This window comes from Molothrus aeneus, chromosome 6, assembly GCF_037042795.1.
Source record: "Molothrus aeneus isolate 106 chromosome 6, BPBGC_Maene_1.0, whole genome shotgun sequence".
In the NCBI taxonomy this organism is placed as follows: domain Eukaryota; kingdom Metazoa; phylum Chordata; class Aves; order Passeriformes; family Icteridae; genus Molothrus; species Molothrus aeneus.
In genome coordinates, this window is record NC_089651.1 from 61,400,010 (window position 1) to 61,416,132 (window position 16,123).

A 16,123-nucleotide genomic window follows, 5' to 3' on the forward strand; every position below is an offset into this window, starting at 1 on the left:
CGCCGTGGGTGGCCCCGGGGAGGGTGTGGGGGACATGGGATTGACCCCCTCCATGGCCAAACCTGCAGCTCTCCTCAGGCTGGAAATGAAGGATGCTCCAGGTGCCTTTGTGGGAAGGAGGCTGCTCTGTCCTCATCCAAACCCAGGGCTTGCCCAATGCACTGGACACAAACACCTAAAAAGTGTTAAACCAGAAAAAAAAAATTAAAAAAAAAAAAGCTTGGTGGTGGCAGCACTTGGGATTTTTGTCAATTCCCAGCTTGGGGAGGACACTGGATCTGCTCCAGGTCATCTGGGAGCTGATAAACCATGGATAAATCATGGTTTATTCAACCAACCCAAAATTCAGAAGCCAGTGTGTGGGTGAGAAAGCAACATAGGACAGTAGCTGGAAGTCACTTCCCTACTCAGAGACCAGGCATCTCCTGGATGAGGCAGATTCAAGTTGTGGGAATTCCAGAGGCAAATCCTGGGGGCAAATCCTGAGGACTTGGTGAGGCAGCAGGAGCCAGCTCAGGCCGTGTCACCCTTTATCTTGGCAGGGCACTGCCATCCCCTCCCTCCTCCCATATTTATTTTGGGAGTCTGGAGAGAGCACGGCTCGTCCTTGCAGCCACGCTGCTCTGCAGGACCCGAATCCATCAGGGAGGGCCGGGAGCTGCTCGGGGCAGCCGGAGCCGTGCAGGGCAAGTTGGAGCAGTCCGGGAGCAGGAAATACCGGCTGCACCTCATGGCAGGGATTACGGGCGTGGCCAGGGGGCGTGGATGCCACGGACTGAGAGAGACTCAGCTCCCACATTCTGCTCCCAGACCCTGCTCCAGACTCTGCTCCCAGACCCTGCTCCCAGACCCTGCTCCAGACTCTGCTCCCAGACCCTGCTCCCAGACCCTGCTCCAGACTCTGCTCCCAGACCCTGCTCCCAGACCCTGCTCCAGACTCTGCTCCCAGACCCTGCTCCAGACCCTGCTCCAGACCCTGCTCCAGACTCTGCTCCCAGACTCTGCTCCCAGACCCTGCTCCAGACTCTGCTCCCAGACCCTGCTCCAGACCCTGCTCCAGACTCTGCTCCAGACCCTGCCCCCAGACCCTGCTCCCAGACTCTGCTCCCAGACCCTGCTCCCAGACCCTGTTCCAGACTCTACTCCCAGACTCTACTCCCAGACCCTGCTCCAGACCCTGCCCCCAGACTCTGCTCCCAGACCCTGCTCCAGACTCTGCTCCCAGACCCTGTTCCAGATCCTGCTCCCAGACCCTGCTCCAGACTCTGCTCCCAGACTCTGCTCCCAGACCCTGCTCCAGACCCTGCTCCCAGACTCTGCTCCCAGACCCTGTTCCAGATCCTGCTCCCAGACCCTGCTCCCAGACCCTGCTCCAGACCCTGCTCCCAGACTGCTCCCAGACCCTGCTCCAGACCCTGCTCCCAGACTGCTCCCAGACTCTGCTCCCAGACTGCTCCCAGACTCATGGCTTCAGCCATAACAAAAGGAGGGTGAATGACCAAGGGATCAGGAGAATTGCCCTTTGTATCATCACAGCCCAGGAGCTGTGGGAAGAGGCACCAGCCTGCCTGAGGATGGCCAGAAATCTCCTTTTCCACCCAAATCTCCTTTCCCAGCTCGAAGCCAATCTCAACAGGTGTGGCAAAGCCAGGAATGTGATTTCACTCAGGGAAAACTGGGTGATTCCATGGGGGTGGGATGGCAACACGACAGGCTCTGGGCTCTGCTGTGGGCTCCGTGGTCAGCCTGACAATCTTTGGATGTTTCCTGCAGGAGAGCAGGGAGGTTTCACACTGCCCAAGGCAGTGCTCAGCGTCCACCGTGCAGGAGTTAATTGGGTTTTCTTTATGTTAATTGCGAGGGGAAGTGAAGAATGCCCTTAATTAATTGGAGGGCGAATCAGCCATGCGGAACGGGCCGGATTTACCAACCCATGCACAAAAATCCCGGCTCTCCCCCTTGCCATAGCAACGGGAAAACACGGGGGATTCTGCTTATTCAGCCAAAAATCCAGCTGGGATACCCTCCTGTGTCACCCTCACTGGTGAATGGGCCCTTCCCAGGGAAAATTAAGACTCAAAGTAATATTTTTTTGGGATTAGAAGACTCCTGGGGAGGTCTAGGTGCATGGAATGGTTGGATTTGTCTTGTGCTGAGGGGCCTTGGTGGGTTTTGATGGGACCTGTCTTGACTGGAGGCATCTTGTAAGATCCAGTGCTGAGCCTGGGAAGGTTGTTTGTTCCAGGAGGGATGTGGTTCACCTCAAGTTCTCCCACCCTTCTTCCCAGCGTGACCTAAATCCATCTGCATGGGAAGAGGGTGGGACTAACATGTTCCCCTCTGCATAAATAATAATAAAAAAATCTGCCCTAAAAAAAATAACACAATTCACTCTTGTGAATCAAACTTTGGGAGCAGGGAAAGGCTTTGGAGAGACCCCAGAGCTCGCCTCCGCAGCCGCTCCCAGTGGGAAATTAGATGTTTTCTGCACTTCCATTCCAAGCCTGAAACGTCCCTGCCGAGACAGCTGGTTCCACAGGTCCAAAAAAAAACCCCTGTGTGAGTATGAAAATCATATTGAAAAGAGCTGAAATTTAATTAGGTCACATCCTTGTGATCTGGTGATGCAAATCAGCGCCTGGCACACCGAGGCTCTGCCTGGAAAATGTGACAGCGGTTAATGAGGAAAGCACGCCGGTGGGATTTCCCTCCCAGGCTGAGCAGCTGGGGAAAACATCAGGAAAACTTTGTATCCCTCTGGAATGCTGTCAGCTGAGCCCCTCCTGTGGGGCTGCTCCTGGCCTGGAGCAAAGCAGGGGCTCCCACCCGGGGCTGCGGCGCGGGCAGTGCCCGTGGGCATCGGGATGAAGTCAGTCCCTAGATTGGCACTGCCATTCCCACTGCAGCTTGCCCAGGGAGCCCAACGGGCACTGCCAGCCCCAGCTGTGGGATGTGGGTCAGTATTGCCCCTCTGATTCATCCACACCCACTGTGGGTGCCATGGATTGAGGAGTCAGTGCTGAAGGTCATGCTCCTGTTTGTGGTACTGAGATTGATCCCCAAAATCTCCGTGCTGGGGCTGGTCCCACCTTCCTTTTAGGGATAAAATCCAATGTTTTATTAATGCTGTCCAGGACATGTCCTGAGTATAAACCCATGGGGACATCCCCACAGGACCCTTGGGGGATTTCTCATGATCCCCCATATCTCTTGTTGCCTCTGGGATCAAACAACTCTCCACTTCCCATTTTGGAAAATGAAAGGAAAACCTTCTCCCAAGCCCAGCAGCAGCTTTTCCACCACATTCCCATGATCCAGCCTCCTGCAACCCCACTTGAGATGTCTCAGATATTTTACACACACTTCTAACTCTCAGTTTGGGAGGAGACAGCCAGGCCACAGCTCCATTGCTTGGCAACAGTTTTCCTTCCCAAAAATCCCACCCCAAACCCAAGTGTTAAATATAATTCAGTGGGAAGGCCCGCAGGCAACGCCCTGAGAATGCTGCTGGGGCAGCCTGAGCTGTGAGACCTCTGTGGAGGGGATAATTTTGGGAAGAGGGAAGTTGGTGCTGGGAAGACACGGCTGGGAGATGGGGAGGTGTTCCCAAGGGTTCACACTGTGTAAAGAAAGGGCAGAAATGCCCAGATCCAGTTCCTGAGTCTCCCACAAACCAAGAGAGGATGATGTGTCTGCCCAAAAAATCACATGGTAGCGCTTGGAGCCACATCAGAGCTTGCTTTTCCTTGCCATGAGCCCCCATCAGCCCAGAGAAGCTGTGGCTGCCCCTGGATCCCTGGAAAGGTCCAAGACCACTTTGGACAGGGTTTGGAGCAACCTGGGGTGGTGGAAGGTGTCCCTGCCCATGGCAGGGAGTTGGAACTGATGAGCTTTAAAGTCCCTTCTAAACCAAACCATTCTGGGATTCTGTGACGTGTGCTGTCATCGGGTTTATCTGATCCACAAAATCTGGGATTCATTCAACACAAATAGAGATAAACCTTTCCATTTATTTATCTATATAGAAATATATACGAATCTTTGCAATTGGAGCCAGTAGCAGTCTTTGGGGTTTTTTCCCCCCTTTCCCTGAGCTCACCCCCAGCACAGAAATAGATTTAGATCCAATTTAGATCCACATTTAAAGGCATTTCCATCCAGCTCCAGGCCTGAGCACAGCCCCACGCATGGACTGCAGCCAAGCTGAGCGTGTTGGATGTTGGCTGTGCTGCAGAAACATCATCCCATTCTTCTTTCCAAGAGCTCCAAGCTGACAAAGCAGCTGGCCTGGAAAGATGCTCAGGGAGCTCCAGCCCTGGATCACCCAGCCCTGGCAGCTGGGAAGAGCTGCTGGTCCTCCTGCTCCAGTTGGCCTTTTCCAGCTTTATTTTGAGAGAGCAGCACAGATCCCACCAAAGCTCAAGGAGAGGTTCGGGACCTGCTGGGGGATGCAAATCCCCACCCTGCTGCTTCTCCTGGGTAATGGATCCTGCAAACCAACACGCCACGTGCATCCATCCCCCTCCCAACCCAGACAAGGCCTTGGCCAGCACAAGCAATGCCAGCACAGCTGGAGTCTGGATTTCCTTGTGTATTTGGGAAGCAGCTTCTTATCTTGCATTAATTGCTTTGTTAATTACCCTCATCCCCCTCACGGCGTCTCTGGGGGAGTGCTGATGATGCGCTCGTTGGCCACGCCGGATCACCGGCGTTTTTTTCCCAACCTCGTTTATTTATTAGCTGGAATTACCTCCCAAACTAACAGGATTGAATATTTTTGTTCCACTTGGTCAAGACTTTATAGACCGTGGAGAGGCAGAAATCGCTGCCACACACCCACAGCACGGGCAGAGGCACCGAGGTCGGGGACGGGGCAGCTGGATGGACGTCCCAGTCCCAAAGGGAGCTGGAGAAGCAGCAGCTTGGGCATCGTTTTTCCCCCGTGCTGCTCCCAAAATCCTGGCTGCTGGCACTGAGCTGACTCCAGACTCGCTGTATGTGCACGTACATTCCTTGGCCATGCGATCAGACCGGAAAAGATTGCCTTGAGCCCGGGAACCGCAGCGGGAAGGAGGCTGGGAAGAGCTGTGCAGTCAGCGGGGCGGGAGCGCTGCAGCCTCCAGAAAAGCTGCAGTCAACACTTTTTTTTTTTTTAGGAGACGTGGTGCTAAAAGAGGAACCGCTGCGGGACGCGCGGATGGAAAGGCTGAGATGGGTGTGGGGGGGGAAGTGCTGTTATTTTGGCAAAATCCCTCCTTCCTCACGCAGATCTCCTCACGGGAGGACTTTGTGCAGCACCAGCCCTGTGTGTGAGGCCGAGCCCCTCCCGGGATCCCGCTCCCAGGAGTGGGTCAGGGACCGCTCCCACCGGCACAGCCGAGCCACAGAGGCCCGAGAGCAGCTCCCCGCGCCCAGCTGGCTCCCAGCCCCAAAGCACATTCCAGGTGGGAACCGCAGCCCGATCCAGGCACCATCCCCATGCTCCTACCACGTGTCTGGAGGGCAGCAGAGTCCCAACCCTCACAGGGAGTCTTGCTCCAGTCCCTCAAGCCTTGTGTTCCAGATCCCACTCTGCTCCCACCAAACAGCCCCCCGAGCTGCCATTGGGAAGCTCAACATCCCCAAAACACCTCCAGCCCCCAACCATCAGGAATTTTGACAACACCAGCATGGCCGAGTGATGGTGTCACAGCTCCAAGCACGGGGTGTTCGGGCAGGAGTGAGCTCTGTGCTTTGCCAGAGCAGGCTGGGATGATCAGATCTATGGAAGGAGCGGGGCTGAGAGGGCTGGGATGCTCAGGATCTATGGAAGGAGCGGGGCTGAGAGGGCTGGGGATGCTCAGGATCTATGGAAGGAGCAGGGCTGAGCAAGCTGGGGTGCTCAGGATCTATGGAAGGAACAGGACTGAGCAGGCGGGGTACTCAGGATCTATGGAAGGAGCTGAGCTGAGAGGGCTGGGATGCTCAGGATCTATGGAAGGAGCGGGACTGAATGGGCTGGGATGCTCAGGATGTGCGGCAGGAGCGGGGCTGAGCGGGCTGGGGTGCTCGGGAGCTGTGCAGGAGCGGGCTGGGATGCTCAGGAGGTGCAGCAGGAGCGGGGCTGAGCCCCCGGTGCCCCCGGGATGGAGCCGGCCTTCCCTGCTCCAAGAGCCCAACTGCAGGCGAGGAGCGCGTCAGTCACTCACCGGTGCCGCACCGGGATTTGCATAATTCCAATTATGTTTCCAAAACGGGGAACAGGCTCTGACAACAACTCTGCAGTGCCTGGAACAATCAGAGAAGATGGAAATTCGTTGTCTCGGACCCGATGGCCCCGCAAGCGCCTTCCGCTGGCACCGAGTCAGCGCCGGGATTGCGGCGTGGGAAAGGATGCGGCAATCCGGGCTTTGCCATCGAAACCAATGGATATAAACGTGTTTGAGGAAGAACGAACCTCCCCCCGGCACTACTGTGCCTCTCTGTCCTCTTGTCCCTTCATCCTCCACCCCCTGCCTCCCCCAGGGCCATCCCAGCTACCACAGCTTCTGCCTTTCCCAGTTTTCCCCTCTACCTGGAGGCAAAAGAAAAGCAGGAATGACGGAGCCGGCAGTGAGTGCCGTTGGTGTGTTGAGCCATCGCTGCCCACGAGGGTATTTAATCTCCGTGAGTCACCTCTCCCTCCCTATCTGCCATCTGCAAGTGCTCCGGCCTGAACTGCAGCTTTGGGACCGGGCTGCTCCGGAGTCGCGGCTGTCCCCGAGCCTTCCCCGCTGCCGCCGCGCACAATTTTGGCAAGCTGGGAATGCCGGGGAGTTGGCAGACGTTAAACGAGTCCACCGATGCCATGCCTTCAATAGCACCTGGTTTCCCGGGGCGGATGCTGGGAGGTGGGATAGAGCCCAGGAGGAAGCTGCGGGTGCCCCGAGCCTCCTCTGCAGACTGCGGGACCGGCGGCAAAACGCTCCGGCTCTGGTGTTTAATTGCCCGCGGTTAATTGGCAATCCAAGGGAGGAGGAAGCTGCAAGGAGAGACGTCAATTCATAAACCCTCAAGTGTTGGGAAGCTCCAGATTTTCCGAAGGCCCGAAAGCAGCCCGGCTGCTGAATAATGCATCAGGCTGCCGAGAAATTGGCAAACACCGGAACCAGTTAATCCACAGATCCCTCTTGGATGCCAGCACTCCTCCAGTGACAACGTGATTAACCAGTTTCACTACTGGGAGCGTTTCCGGGAGCTGGAGAGCCTGGAGAAGGCAAGAGGAGCTGGAGAGCCCCTTCTCCCTCACGGCAGAGTGGGGCTGGGGGGACACTGGAATGGTGAGGGGTGAAAAAGCGAGTGTGGCATTAGAGCAGGAGGTTCCAGGCTTTGACCTGCAGGCCTTGGGTCAGGGAAACCCACAGGTCACTCCAAACAAGGTGGGAAAGCTGCAGCTCGTCCTGGTGGGGAGATGCATCCCCTGCCAAAAATCATCATAATGGCCATGATGAAATGAAAAGCTGGGAAGTTCCGGTGCTGTGGTTAAAAGTGTAACCTCAGATCCAGGGGAAAACACAGAGCAGGATTTCTCCACGAGGCATCAGCCAAACAGGCAGGGCAGGAGCAGATCCTGAGATTGCTGGCAGTGTTCCTTAAAGGAGAACAGACCTCTGCCCTACTCCCTGCAACATCCCCAGCCCTCCCTAAAGAGGCCAGAGCACTGCAGCCAGCGTGGCCAGGAGCAGATCCAGAGCTGCAGGAGCATCACCAGAGCCCAGCCTGGATGGTGACCCTGGCTCTCAAATGCCACTCACAGAATGTTTGGAGGCAAGGGCTGGAGGACTTTGGATTCATTAACGGGTCCAAGGCTGTAAGATGAGCCAGAGATCCAGGGACAGCTCGTTGGCAGCCATTCAGCTCCTTCCACAGCACAGCACCAGGGGCCAGTGGCTTCCACAGCAGCCCTTGCTGAGCTTGGCTCTTCTTCCAGCCAGCAGATGCCAGGGAAGATCATCCCAAACCTTCGTGTCCGGCAGCAAGGAGCCACTGAGCACACCAGCAGTGTCTGTCCTGCTGCTGGCCCTCACCTCCCTACCCACATGCTCCTATTTTTAGTGCTGATCAGGTCATCACAGCCCAAAAAACTCATTCTACTGAAAATATGAGTAGCTCCAGAATACCCAGGATGGAATTTGAACACTCCACAGACATTCTTTGGAGGCAAAGGTAAAGCCAGCTCCCTGCTGGCCTGCCAAAGCTCCCTCTTGGCGGTGTGAGGCGGGTGCTGGGGTTGGTTCCAGCCAGGGCAGAAGCCTGAAAGCCACAAAAACATGATAGGAAAAGCTTCCTGGAGAGCTGGGTCAGTTCCAGCCTAATCCAGCCCCTGTGGGGAAAGGCATCCTGGCAGATGTTGAGCTAATGGGATAACTGTGGGCACATCCCGCTCCAGTGGTGGGTGGTGGTGGGAATGCCCAGCCTCAGGGTCCTGCTGCTCCACAGGAGCCCCTTCCTTCCTGGGGGAAAATGTACAACACTCCTCAGGGCAAAAAGAACAAATATCAGCAACACAGGGACTTTGCAATCCCACATTCCACTCCCAAAGTGCAAAGTCTCCCTTGGAGCAGGCACACGGTGCTGCCCAGTTAGGAGCTGTCAGCACAGCAGAGCCTGGAACTCCCAGCCTTCATGGAATGAGCTCCTTCCCCAGGAGCGGCTTTGCAGGAATGGCAGAGGCATTTTGGGGCTGGACTGGCACTGGGTGCTTCCCTCTGCTCCTCTCTGTGCCCTGCAGTGATGATCCAGGCAGGTGCCTTCTTCTGAGGGACCCTCGTGGGATGAGAATTGCTGGAGCTCAGCCATAAAAAAAGCAACGTGTTCTTCTCAAAAATCCAGGATAGCCCTGGGAAATTGCTTCCCTTCCTTCTGAGGTCTCCCATCCAGCCCTCCTTGTGTCCTACTCTCCTGTAACTATAGAGGCCACTTGAGGTTTTCACCTTTTCCCCCAAGATGTGAAATAAAAGTGCATTCTCACAGAACAGCTTGGATTCTTGCAGAATCATTGATTCTTGCAGCGTTTGCTGCAGCTTTCCACAGGTTTTCATGCCTTGCACTGATGAGAGAGAAAACCTCCCCTCCTGCTCCATCAGAAACTTCAGATGAAGCCAGTGCCTGGTCCATGCATGGAAAATCAAGCAAGGAATCCACTCTAGGCACAACATGGGGACAATTTTAGGAGCTCACAACATCATAACATCCCAGAATGGTTCAAGCAGGGACCTTAAATCCCATCCAGTGCCACCCCAGCCATGGCAGGGACACCTCCTACTATCCCAGGTTACTCCAAGCCCTGTCCAGCCTGGTCTTGGACATTTCCAGAGATCCAGGGGCAGCCGCAGGCCCTGTGCCAGGGCCTCCCCACCCTCCCAGCCAGGAATTCAGGCTCTTTTCTACACCTTGGCTCCCTCCTTTTCTCTGTTTAACCACCAAGGGAGTTTTCACCCACTGAAAGGCAGCTGGAGCACCGGGATCCTGTACAGATCCAGGAGCTGCTGGTGCCACCCTTGGGGGTTGCTCTCGCCTGAAAACTCCTAAGGAAAACAAAGTGTTCTAAGTGCTACCAATTTCCAAGCATCACCAATTTCCATCTCACAGGACACCCATTAAACCCCGCTGAAGCATTTTTCCTAACTAAAGCTGTCTTGGAAGATGCAACTAAAAAAAACAGGAACAGAGGAGTGAAGTGCAGCCTCTGGAAGGGAAAACTTGAGGCAAAGCAGGGCCCAGAGCCTGTTAAACCACTGTGAGACTCAGCAGTGAGTCACATCTTGACTTTTTTCCCCCTCCTTTCTTAAGGAGGCCAGAGATACCTGTTCTTAAGCAAGAGCAGAGCCACTTCCTGGAGAACCCCCAGCACACCCCATTTCCCGCCTGTACAAACCACCCTGCGCAGAGCTGCTGGGCTCTGACTCACCCTGCACCTTCCAGAGCTCACCCAGGGTGCAAATGGCACCCTGGTGCTCTTGGGGTGCTCCCACTTTTGAAAGGGAGATGGATTGTGGGGCTCGGCTGGGCCTGAAGCCCTGAGAGCCTTTGCTCAGCTGTAATTCCGAAACACGAGAATGTGCAGGACCTCAAAGAGGAACTGAGCAGTCAGCAGGGCTGGAACTCACTCACCAACAGCCCCTGGGAGCTGATGCTTCCCCACGAGACCAGGGGAAAGTTTTTATTTGAACTTCCAGAAAGCACCAAAGCTGAGGGGATTTCAGGTTGCCCACAGCGAGCTGCCAGGTTGGACAGATATTAGAAGCAAATCCAAGATAAAAGCACAGCCAAGTGTTAGAGGGAAGTCTGAGTCACAGGGCTCCCACCGAGGCTGCTCCCACATCCACAGCAAGGTCTCTGCTCCTGGCAGTCCCTTTTGTCCCATTCCCAAAGGCCAGTGAGAAGGGACCTCACCTCAGCTCCCCAGGCTCTCCCAGCCCTCGCGCCAGCTGCTCCGACAACATTTTTAAAGCGAGACATTCCTTTGGGAGGACTTGCATTAACAGGGATAATTTCCAATTAGGAATGGTGGGCAGAGTTTTTGCAAGGCCCGTCCATGAGGACAGGGCCCTGCTGGGGCTGAGTCACGGCGCGCTCCGGGCTCACCGCGCTCCGATGGGGCGCGATAAGCGCCGGCATTTTGAAATGTGACTCACGGCAGCAGCCAGAGAGACACCGGTTCCCCTGCTTGTCTCCCAGCTCCGAGCAGTTTAATTAACTCAGAGTAACTTCATTTACACAGCCACACCCTGGTCTGACAGCCAGGCAGAGCCTGAACACCCTGGAAGGGGAAGGCTCCTGCACCCACCTGGCTGGATAATCACGGAATCACGGCATGGTTTGAGTGGGAAGGGACCTCAAAGCTCAGCTCGTTCCACAGGCAGGGATGCTGCTCACTAGAGCAGGTAATGATGCTCCTGAGCATTCCCAAAGCTTTGCAGCAAGGAGCCAATTCCAGGGCTGACCCCTGGCCTGGCACCTGCAGCTGTGGGAGCAGCCTCGGAGCAGAGCCCTGGCCGTGCCCTCTGCCTGTCCCAGGGGATGGCAGCTGTCACAGGATCCATATCCCGCTGCTCCCCAGCCCCCCCGCAGCCCCAGCACCTGCCCAAGTCCTTTTATCAGCTCACTCGAGTCCTACTCAGGCACCAGCGAGTCCCAACGTCACATCTGTCACTCCACGAGCACCCCTAGTCACTCATCAGCCCCTTTGTCCATCCCTGTGTTCCACACCGGCCTCGTGCTGCCCTTTCCAGGGAATTTCCTGCCTGGAACACGGCAGGGACAGCTCCTCCCTGCCCTCACCTTCCCCACTTAAGTGGGGCCGGCACCGAGGCTGGAGAGCCCTGACAATAAAGTTTGCTCAAGTGGGAATATTAAAGCAGCATCTTCCTTTTCCACTTTCTCATCTAATTCTCAAAGGAATTACAGCCAGGCTTCCAATCTGGGAGATCCAGAACAGAGCCCTCTTTATGCCAGCACAGCGCCCGAGTCCAGCACCAGATTGCCCCTTTCTGCTTCTCTCATAATTCAATACAAGTAACATACCAGGAGAGCTCCGCTGTATAATTGCTTTATTTTCTGCTTATTAGTTCTTTACCAACACTACAGCCATATTGAGAACACAAAATTCCTGGGAACTTCAGTCAGGGAGATCACAGGCCACAAACTCAGTCACTTGGTCGGACACGATTGAACGCCATTCAAAACTTACTCCATAAATTCACACGAACACAAATCGATGCACTTGGAATTCCAGACTGGTTTGTTTGGTACAGAATTCCCACTTTATCCTACTGACAGCCACTCCCTCGTGCTGAGGTCCTGCTACAGCCTAGAAAGGACGTGTTGGAAGTGAAACCTGTGGGGTTTTGTTCGGTGGCCACGGCCGTTTATTTCTGACGGCTCTGCCACACCTTCCAGTAACTTTTTCTCCCCCATCTCTTCCTCCCCACTCCCCCCCACCCAAAAAAAAAAATTTTTTAAAAACCCAGAAGCAAAAGCGATTTCCTTTCACCTACAAAACAGAATTACAAAGTTACTTCTAAGGGGATACAAAATTGCAAAATCAACTTAATGCAAAGGCTGCCCCAGCGCTTGGAAACACAGGAAACCAACTCAGACAAAAAATGAAGGTATTGAAGTTTTCATGTTGACTGAGAATAGGTTTAAGAAAGTTCAAGAACCATTAATAGAGCTTCAAGTTTTCCAGTTTAGGCATTTACTTTGTGCTTGGCTATTTTATTGATGCTCCAGAAGAAAACAGTAACCATATTGTTGTAATTTTAAGTTTTTATACCACCACACTGTTCATTAAGTTACAGCAACAGGAAAAGAAAAACGAAAGCTAGAAAATAGAGCAATGATATTCCAATGGCAAAAAGCCTTGGATTAAAATAAACTAATCTCACTTCCTCTTCTTTAGGGCTGAGATGGAAGAGTTATTTCTACATTAAGCTTCTGCAGACTCTCTACAATTCACAAAGTCCATCAATGCTCTATCTTCTAGCACCAAGAACCCATCCAGTCCCATTTGCAACCCACATCCAGAAAAGTCTTTTTTTGGAACCATACTCTAAAAGGACTTTGAAGTGCTCCAAAGCATTGGATTTCAGAAGTCAATTCAGGATTTTTATCTTCCCATACATCTTTGGTAAGAGCTCCATGTACAAGGTACTCAGCATGCAGAGTCACCACTGCAGCAATGTAGTGTAATGCCCCCAATTCCATGTAAAACTTATATTCTTGAAAAGAGAACACAATTAAGGAAAAAAATGGAAAATAAAAGCCATTTTCTTCTGGTTTTGTAGCATACATTCCTAGAATTCCCCAACGGAGTTTTAACTCCTTGAGGAAATCTGAAGTTAATCCTTAAGGCTGAATAAGAACCAGCTGCTTTAACAGTTTGTGCACCCAGCGTTAATTAATACTTGATTGAGTTTTTATGCAAATACTCGCTCTGGGTGGGGTTTTTGATTGGCCAGTCCCAGCTACAGGCTGTGACATGGCTAACGAGCTGCTTTGCCCTTTAAGAACTAATTATGGAACTTTACATTCAGCGTCGATTCTCTCTCTCTCTCTGCCCTCCCCGCTCTCACGAGCAGTTCCTCAATGGGCCTCAGACATCCAAGATAGTTCCCTTTGCTACAGGACCGCAGCAGCCCCGGGACACGGGCAGGAGCCTCCAGCCGGGCTTGGAAAAACCAAAGCAAGCAGTGATTTCCTCAAAATGGCCATTCCTGATGGCAGAAACCCCGGGCTCGAGCAGAGCTCGGCTCGGAATCGCCCCTTCGCAAGGCTCCAGCATGGAAAAAGAACAATAATAATAATAACAACAACAATTTCCTTCTGGCTGTTGGAAAGAAACAGGAATCCTTTCAAGGTTTAGGTGTCTCCAGCTGCCTTGAGATGGAAGCGAGAGGCAAGTCAGAGCTGGACTTTTGCCAAAACATCTGATTTAAAGTCAAACTCATTGCAACATTTTATTGCTGCATCTGCTGGAAAGAGCCTCGGCCCGAGGACCGACACCAAGGAGTAAAAAACTGCAACTAAACCTCATTTAAGACAAAAAACCTGCCCAGTGCCTGCCCTGGAACTACAGCATCGCTCATGCCTGGTTTGCTATGTGGTGTGGGGAGCTGGTTTTGCATCCCTCCTCATGCATGATGTATGGGTCAGAACTTCCCAGCTGACATTCCAAAGCAGTTCTTACATTTCCCAGCGCCCGACACGCACTTTGAACACCTTACAGTGGAATTCCCACTCTCTGCCACTGCAGGCAAGAATTCCCCTCGTTAGCCTGAGCCGTGGAGCCAGACTGAGTCACTGTTTAGTTACAGATTAACAGAACTTTTTTTTGTTTTTAAAAAAAAGTCCTTAATATAAAAAGACAGACTGCAGTTTGATTTTAAGCAACAATTTTCAGTTTACTAGATGAAGTCGACCTAGCAACATATCCTGCAAGAATGCAAAAAAGTAGCAATCTACAGCAAAGTGAGAGAAGAGAGAGAAAAAAAATATATATAATCAAAAAAGTAGACCCAGAAAGCATACACTGAAAATGGACCCCCTCCCCCAACATCCCCCAAAATAATCAAACCAGCAAAGGGCTAACGAGAGGAAAAAGGGAAAAAAAAAACCAAAAAAAAGTTACTTAGCAAGTCTATAATGTGTCCTTCCCCTGTTTGCTGGAAGTCTGCCATAGCATCTAGTGCCTGTGTTCGTGTCACATTCGGAGGTTAGAGCATCCTAACGCCAAGCAGGAGGAGTTAGAACAGGAATCCAGCCAAGGGTGCAGGAGGAAAGGGTGGCAACTGGAGAAAGGTGATCATAATCCTATGGATGCGGTTTTGTTTTTACTTTTCAGTAGAGAATCATTCTTCTGGAAAGCCACGTGGGTTATTTTAAATTTTTTTTGTTTCTTTTTTTGTTTAATTTTTTTTTTGTTTTGTTTCTTTAATTCTTTGTAGACTAAATAGTTCCTCTCCCATTAGGATTTATAATTGGACGTTAACCACGTCAGCCCTTCGTAGAGTCCATCCCCCGTCGTGGCACAGGAGGGCTGCACATACCAATTCCTATCCCTGATCCGGGTCAGGCCCAGTTTCTCCTGGATCTCGTGGGGTTTCATGGCGTCGGGCAGGTCCTGCTTGTTGGCGAAGATGAGGATGATGGCGTCCCGCATCTCCCGGTCGTTGATGATGCGGTGCAGCTCCTGCCGCGCCTCGTCGATGCGGTCGCGGTCGGCGCAGTCCACCACGAAGATGAGCCCCTGCGTGCCCGTGTAGTAGTGCCGCCACAGGGGCCGGATCTTGTCCTGGCCGCCCACGTCCCACACGTTGAACTTGACGTTCTTGTAGGTGACGGTCTCCACGTTGAAGCCCACGGTGGGGATGGTGGTCACCGACTGGCCCAGCTTCAGCTTGTACAAGATCGTGGTCTTGCCGGCCGCGTCCAGCCCCAGCATCAGGATCCGCATCTCCTTGTTCCCGAAGATCTTGGACAGCACCTTGCCCATCTCGGCGGCATCCAAGGGAGGGCGAGAGGGCGAGCGCCGGCCCGGCGGGGAAGGGCGGGCGGGGCTCAGCGCGGGCCGCGCATGGGGCGGCGGGGAGGCGGCTCCGCTGCTCCGCCGGGCCCGCGGCGGCGGCTCCGCCCGCTCCTGCCTGGGCTCCCGCCGCGGCGCCTCAGCTCATGGGTGCCGGCGCGGCGGCGGCGGGAGGGTCCCGAGGGCCGGGGAGCGCCGGGGAGCACCGGGAGTGGCCGCGATGGCCCGGGAGCGTCCCGGCCGTACCTGAGGGCCCCGCGCGCCGCTCCCTCCGCCCGCGCCGCCGGAAAGGGGCCGCGCGCGCCCGCGCCCGCTTCCGCCCCGCCGCCACCCCGCGCATGCGCCCGCGCGGGCCACGCCACGCCCCGCCGCGGCCCCGCCCCCCTTCCGCCCGCGCCTTCCCGCCCGCTCCGCGCGCCTGCGCCTGCGCCGCCGCCCCGCCCCCGGGGCTCCACGGAGGGGCGGGGCCTTGCAGCTGATTGGACGGGGCGGGGCGGCGCGCGCGCGGCGCGCGGAGGGGGCGGGGCCGCGGTGGGGAGAGGCGCCACGCGATCGCGCGTCAGCGCGGGGCGCGTCTTAAAGGGGCAGGACCAGAGGGGACCGCGCCCGGGACCGAGCCCTGCCCGGGACGGGCGGTGTGCGCAGCGGGGACGGGGAGCCCCTGGCACAGGTGCCCGGAGGGGCTGTGGCTGCCCCCGGGTCCCCGGCAGTGTCCGAGGCTGGGCTGGAAGCGGCCGGGGCAGTGGGAGGTGTGCCTGCCATGGGCCGGGCCGAGAGGGCCCTTCCAGCCCCTCCGCCCGTGATTCAGCGCTGCCTCATCGGGGCTGTGCCTGCTCCTTGTCTCGGGTCACTCCCAGCGATTCCGGCGGGTGAAACTCCGCGGATCAGCGCCCGGGACACCCCGCGGCGGCCGGGGCCCGTCCCTGCCCTGTGCCCGGAGCTGTGCCCGGGCACGCCCGGCCCGGCGCCTCCTGCACGCACACGCCGGGCCTGTCCCGCCGCTCGGCCCTGCCCACACCCCGCCCCGGGGCCGTGCCGGGGACCGGGACACGGGAACGGTGCCAGAGACACGGGAACGGT

The 16,123-nt window shown here is 55.1% G+C and overlaps 1 protein-coding gene across 1 annotated transcript; it reads right to left on the reverse strand.

Annotated features, from left to right (window-relative positions):
* Positions 1–11,553: 11,553 nt before the first annotated feature.
* Positions 11,554–15,316, reverse strand: ARF6 (ADP ribosylation factor 6). The gene has a single exon (XM_066552015.1). The coding sequence runs from the start codon at positions 15,011–15,013 to the stop codon at positions 14,486–14,488; it is 528 nt and encodes a 175-aa protein (XP_066408112.1). The 5' UTR covers positions 15,014–15,316; the 3' UTR covers positions 11,554–14,485.
* Between the last annotated feature and the right edge of the window lie 807 nt (positions 15,317–16,123).